Source organism: Ostreococcus tauri (genome assembly GCF_000214015.3).
Source record: "Ostreococcus tauri WGS project CAID00000000 data, contig chromosome 14, whole genome shotgun sequence".
NCBI lineage: Eukaryota > Viridiplantae > Chlorophyta > Mamiellophyceae > Mamiellales > Bathycoccaceae > Ostreococcus > Ostreococcus tauri.
In genome coordinates this window covers 98497-104010 of record NC_014439.2, presented here as the reverse complement: position 1 = coordinate 104010, position 5514 = coordinate 98497, and the positions used below count along the sequence as shown (strand labels likewise).

Genomic DNA, 5514 nt, shown 5'->3' with positions numbered 1-5514 from the left:
GCGAGGCGGCGAAGACGCCGCGCGCGCTGGCGTTCGCGGCGCTCGTCGCGGTGGCGACGAAAGTCGCGGTCGATCGGTGGTTCATCGAACGCGCGCACGCGGACGCGGCGGTGGGCGAACGCGAGGCGGCGGACGAGGATGGGCGGTTCGTGAACGTCGAAGGCGTCGACGTGCACTACAAGGCGACGCGGAAACGCGGCGGCGCACCGGCGACGCGAGTGATCGAGTGCATGCACGGATTCGGGGCGAACGTGTCGTCGTGGACGACGAGTGGGACCATGGAGCGGTTGAGCGAGGCGTTGGACGCGGACGTCGCGGCGCACGACTCGTGCGGGTTCGGTTTGACGGAGCGCACGCGGGACGTGAAGCGGTACACTCGGTCGAGCGATGCGCGCGCGTGCGCGGCGGTGCTGAGAGAGGTGGGGGTGAGTGGAAAATCGGTGACGCTCGTGGGACACAGCCTTGGCGGGGTGTCCGCCGCGCTCGCGAGCGCCGGCGATGCGCGCGTCGATCACGTCGTTTTGGTCGCACCAGCCATCGTCGGCGGTAAAGTGACGCCGATCGATAAGAGAGGCGGTGCGATGATGCAGCTTCCTATGTTTGCGCGCTTAGTGTTCGCGTGCGTCGCGGCGACGCTGAAGACAATGTCGTGGACCCTTCTCGTCGCGACGAAGCCACTCCTGGTTGTTTTTCTGCGCTCCATCGTGCGCTCGAAAGAGTTTTGGAGACGCGGTTTATGCGCGGCGATCGATCCATCCCGTGTGAGCACGATGTCCGAAGGTTGGGTAGATGGCTATCGCTTACCCAAGGTTGTTCGCGACTGGGAGTCGGGAATGTTTCGCGTCGTCCTCGCGTCGATTGCCGCCGCAAACTCGCCTCGAGAGATTTGGCGAGACGCCCTCGCGGCGGCGCGACGAACGACGGCGCCGACCACGCTCGAGGCCGAAGACGCTGTGAATGCACTCGTCGATAGTGGGGCGAAGATTCTCATCGTGCACGGCGAGAGCGATAAGATAGTCCCCGCGAGTAACTCTGTGGCGCTCGCAAAGACGCTCGGCGCCGAACTGAAACTCATCCCTCGCTGCGGTCACATGCCTCACGAGGAATCGTGCGAGGAGTTCGTCGACGTCGTTCGTGATTTCATCGTTCGCACATCTACCTAGCTATTACAATTATGCGCGCGTTGCTGTTTGTTGTACCATTCGCCAATCAAGAACGGCGCGTCTCCCCCGACTCACTTCATCTTCAGCGCGTGCAGCTTCTCCGGATCCGCGAGCTCGGGAAACTTCTGCACCAGATTCGCGTTCTTCGCGTTCCACTCCAAGCTCGCCGCCGCCAACCGCCTCTTCTCCGCATCCGTCGTCCGTACCCCTCCGCTCGTCTGCTCGTCCGTCGTCATGAAGGATATGAACCCGGTGACTATGCAGCTCGCCGACCACGCCGGATTCCACGACTCCTGATGCCACTGCATCATCGACGACGCACCAAAATCATCCATCGTCAGTCCCTCGCCCACACCGCGCGCGCGCGTCGTCGTCGCTCGATCGCCGTCGCGCCTCCCGTCGTCGCCGCTCCGCACCTCCGTCATCGACATGCACACGCTCTGATTCTCCGCGAACCGTCCGTTCGGGGTGATCATGCTCACCGCCGGCGCCTTGAACGGATAATCGTGCTTAAACTTGATGCGCATGACGTACCATCCGCCCTCGTACGGCGAATCCGGCGCGCCCTGGAGCAAGATGAACCACTCCAAGAGATCCTTCTCATCGACGTACACCGACGGTGCGAGCGGCGGCGGGGCGCTTCGGAACGCGCGCAACTCGCGGGTGAGTCGCGTCGCGCACGCCTTGGAGGGATTGGGCATCGCGCGCGATCGCGGGGCGCGGTGGCGTCGAGCGCGGTGACGTCGGGCGCACCGTGTAACTGTGTGAACCCTACACCCTCGAGACACCCGATTTTCTGAGTAAAACGCACGAGAAAACGCTCGAGCGTTTCGTCGTGGACGCGCCGGCGACGACGCGACGGGCGTCACACGCGCGCGGAAGGACGAGATGGCGTCCGAGGCGTCGACGAAAATGTATCGCATCGGTGAAGGCCCGTACGCGCTGAACGAGGACGACAGCGCGGTGGATCCGGTGGCGTTCAGGGAGGCGCTCATGAATGACGCGGAAAAACTCAAGCACATCGAGCGGGACGAGGAGCTGGCGAAGGCGCTGCTCGGTGAGGACACGGGAACGATGCAGGAGGCGTTGAAGAAAGTCATGGCCATCGTGCGTGCTCGATGACGCGAAGGGACGAGGGAGGGGTGACTGACTGTGGGCGCGCGACGCGCGCGACGCAGGCGAAACAACAGCGCGAGCAGGACGATCACTCCGACATGAACTCGACCGACATCATGCGCGCCCGGTGCACGGTGCCTCGGGACCCCACGGTTCTGTATCAGGGAATGTTAAAGGCGGGCTTGCAGTACGGGCCGTCTTTCCGCTTGCTCAGTCAAGTTTGGATTCCCGAGGCGTTGGACAAGGAGCAGCGCGCCGGCGGCGGACTCGGCGCGGGCGAGTGAGCTCGTTCGCGATGACTGGAGCGCACCCGTCGTCAAAGCGCCGTATGCGCTTCAATAGCGATCGAATCTCGTCAATCGTGCGCGTGGGACCGCGCACGGGCGCGTGCGCTCGCCTCGCCTCGCGCGCGCGCCAACGCAAAAAAGCATACCAAAATCTTTCCAGTCGCCCGCCAGCGCGTCCTCAATCGTCGACGCGCGTCTCGGCGCCATCGCGCGATGCGTCACGCGCGCACGAAACGCACCCGCGGGCGGTCTCGTGCGTTCGCGTGCGTCCTGTGCGTCGCGATCGGCGCGGAATTCATCACCAACGCGCGCGCTGTGAGTCTCTTCTCCACCGGGCGATCGTCCGCGAGCGACGACCGCGGGGCATCGAAGGATCTCTCGGCGCTCCGAGACGCGCTGCGGGAGGCGTCGGAGGCGTCGCGGGCGCTCACGCGCGCGATGGACGCGGCATCGACGATCGTGGGTCGGTTAGAGCGCGCGGGCGGGACGGCGACGGAGACGAATACGTGCGCGAGCGCGGACGGAGGGTGCGCCGCGAGCGAGCGAACGACGTCGGATGCATCGAACTCGGTGAGCGCGCGCGCGTCGTACGGCGGCGATGGACTGGATTTAGAGGACCTCGTGCGCAGGGAGACGGAGGCGCGCGTGCGTTCGGCGCTCGCCGGAGCGGCGATATCGAGCTCAAACGCCAAACTCGGCGAGTCTTTGCGTCGACGGTGGGGGACCAAGGTGACGACGCGCGTGAGTGTAGCTCGCGCGCTGCCGTTCAGAAGAGGCAAGGGCAATGACCGAGCGACGGAGTATTACGCCGTCGGCGACGAGCTCGGCGACGTGACGGTGAGAAGCGCCGAGACGGGAGCGACGGCGTGCGAGACGAAGACGGCGAGCGCGTCGGAAGTGCGCTCGTTAGTGTCGTACATGTCAAGATTAAACACCACGGTGCTCATCGCGGGACACGACGACGGGACGGTCTCGTTTGTGGATGTCGTGCGCACGTCGTCAGAGAGTGGAATCGATTCGGACGAACACAAGTTGCGATGCGCACTCGTGACGTCCATCACGATCGGGCGGGCGACCACTAGATATAAGGAGAAGTTTAGAGCGATGAACGGGTTGAGGAAGGAAGAAGCCGTTTCGGGATCGGTAGAAAAAATCGAGGAGAATGTCGCCGTGGAGACGTTGGGAATGTATCGCATTCTGGGCAAACGATACGTCGCCGCGGCCGACGCGAACGGGCGCGTTGCGGTCTTCGCCCCCTTGAATAAAGACTACGCGCACGTTCACGGCGTGTTCAACACCGGATCGAGAGTGTTCGCGTTCATGCCTTACAACAAAGGCGTCGTGGCGCTCACGCAAAGAGGCGTCACGATCGCCAACATCAACACCTTTACATCCAAGCTCCTCGCTTGCGATGGGTTGAACCACGTGCAAATCGCACTGGGGTCGTTCGATTTGAGATCGAGTAAGAGATTGACCGGCGTGACGACGGACGGGCGCGTTCTGTCAGCGTTCATCTCTTTGGATGGCGCTCGAACCGGATGCGCGTTTCGCGTTGGTGGCGAGCAGTCGGAAACGCTATTGACGGCGACGTCGATCGCCCTGGTGAGAGGTTACGCCATCGTCGCCACGAAAAATGGTTTAGAAATTCTGAACACGACGAATACGAGAGTCGCCACGCGAGTCTTTCGTACGGGGAGCGATGTGCTCCTCGCCGCAGAGGGCGTCGAGGCGCGGTCGACCGAAGCGAGCGCGCCCGTGGTGGCGTCCGACGGCGATCATCAGATCGTCGTGGCGCATCCTGACGACGGCGTCATCGTCATGTATGATAATAGCATGTACGTCGCGCCACCTCCCACGTTGTTCGGCGAAAATCCGTGGTTTCAGCCCCTTGCGATGATGATTACAATCGGCATCGCGATTTGGAGCTACAACAGTAAACGAAGTGAAACACACTCGAGGGACGACATTCGACGGGTGACCGAGGATGGACTTCGTAAACTCGGGTACGGCGAAGACATGTCGCGCGCGCGGGCGCGCGTGACGGGGCAATCGCTTCCCGGATTCGAGGAATGGACGCCGGCGAGGCTTCGTCGAGAAATCGAAGCCGCGAAACTCAACGGCGACATTTAACGCGAGTGCGGTGTAATCTGATCGATTTAAAACAGGTGTGATCACGCATCACGAGATGATTTACGCGTTCCGCATCGCCATGACGATCGATGACGACTCGATCAATCAGCGCGAATTGGTCTTCTCAAAATCGCCGCGCGCCTTCTTCGCCTCGATGATCGCCTCCGCCCGGGCGCGTTTCTTCGCCTCTTCCGCGCGGTTATCCTCGATCGCGATCGTACTCTTCTTCCATTGTTCGCTCACCTTGAGCTTACGGACGAACTCCGTCACCATCGCGTCGTCCAACACCCCCGCGTCCGCCGCCTTGACGAAGGCGTTCAGTTGCGGCAGTTCCAACATCTCCGCGTTCAACTCTCGCTCCTTCATGAACGCGAGCCAGCCCCCCTTTTCGAGCTCCGCCAACTGCTGTTCCTTCTTCTTCCCGATCAAAATCGAGAAGATCCCGTACGGGACCATGATCGGCGCCACGGTGTACAACAGCACGCTCGTCGTATCCGCCGTGCGAAAGTGCCAAAACGCGATCAAGTAATCCTCCACCTCCTTCACCCCCGCGTGCGCCGCGCCCGCGGCCGAGAGCGTCATCGCCGCCGTGAGCATCGCCGTCGCCGCCGCGCTCGCTCGTTCGCCACGCGTCACGCCCGCGTCGTCATCATTCGCTTTCATCCACATCGCGCGCGTCACCGGTCGCGATCGCACTTTTCCACCACCGACGCGTCGCGTCCACGTCGACGGCGTCGCGCGCGCGCGCACGGGCGCGGACGCGAGCGACATGGTCGTCCGCGCGCGCGTCGAGCGATCGCGACGCGTCGGCGCCGCGT

At 63.1% G+C, this 5514-nt stretch overlaps 5 protein-coding genes across 5 annotated transcripts; 3 read left to right on the top strand and 2 right to left on the bottom strand.

Annotated features, from left to right (window-relative positions):
• OT_ostta14g00600 (unnamed product) lies at nucleotides 1-1163 on the top strand (the record flags this gene model as incomplete). Its single annotated transcript, XM_022982511.1, has 1 exon — nucleotides 1-1163. A coding segment is annotated over one exon (1163 nt), but the record flags the coding sequence as incomplete, so codon positions are not given.
• Nucleotides 1164-1234: 71 nt separating this feature from the next.
• On the bottom strand, nucleotides 1235-1864 carry OT_ostta14g00590 (Ubiquitin-conjugating enzyme, E2; the record flags this gene model as incomplete). Its single annotated transcript, XM_022982510.1, has 2 exons — nucleotides 1235-1465; nucleotides 1580-1864. 2 exons carry the CDS (start codon nucleotides 1862-1864, stop codon nucleotides 1235-1237), a joined length of 516 nt encoding a protein of 171 aa, XP_022841291.1.
• A 187-nt stretch (nucleotides 1865-2051) lies between these two features.
• Nucleotides 2052-2563, top strand: OT_ostta14g00580 (unnamed product; the record flags this gene model as incomplete). Its single annotated transcript, XM_022982509.1, has 2 exons — nucleotides 2052-2270; nucleotides 2342-2563. 2 exons carry the CDS (start codon nucleotides 2052-2054, stop codon nucleotides 2561-2563), a joined length of 441 nt encoding a protein of 146 aa, XP_022841290.1.
• Nucleotides 2564-2779: 216 nt separating this feature from the next.
• Nucleotides 2780-4696, top strand: OT_ostta14g00570 (unnamed product; the record flags this gene model as incomplete). Its single annotated transcript, XM_022982508.1, has 1 exon — nucleotides 2780-4696. One exon carries the CDS (start codon nucleotides 2780-2782, stop codon nucleotides 4694-4696), a length of 1917 nt encoding a protein of 638 aa, XP_022841289.1.
• Nucleotides 4697-4801: 105 nt separating this feature from the next.
• Nucleotides 4802-5467, bottom strand: OT_ostta14g00560 (unnamed product; the record flags this gene model as incomplete). The annotated part of the gene is made up of 1 exon (XM_022982507.1): nucleotides 4802-5467. One exon carries the CDS (start codon nucleotides 5465-5467, stop codon nucleotides 4802-4804), a length of 666 nt encoding a protein of 221 aa, XP_022841288.1.
• Nucleotides 5468-5514: the final 47 nt, after the last annotated feature.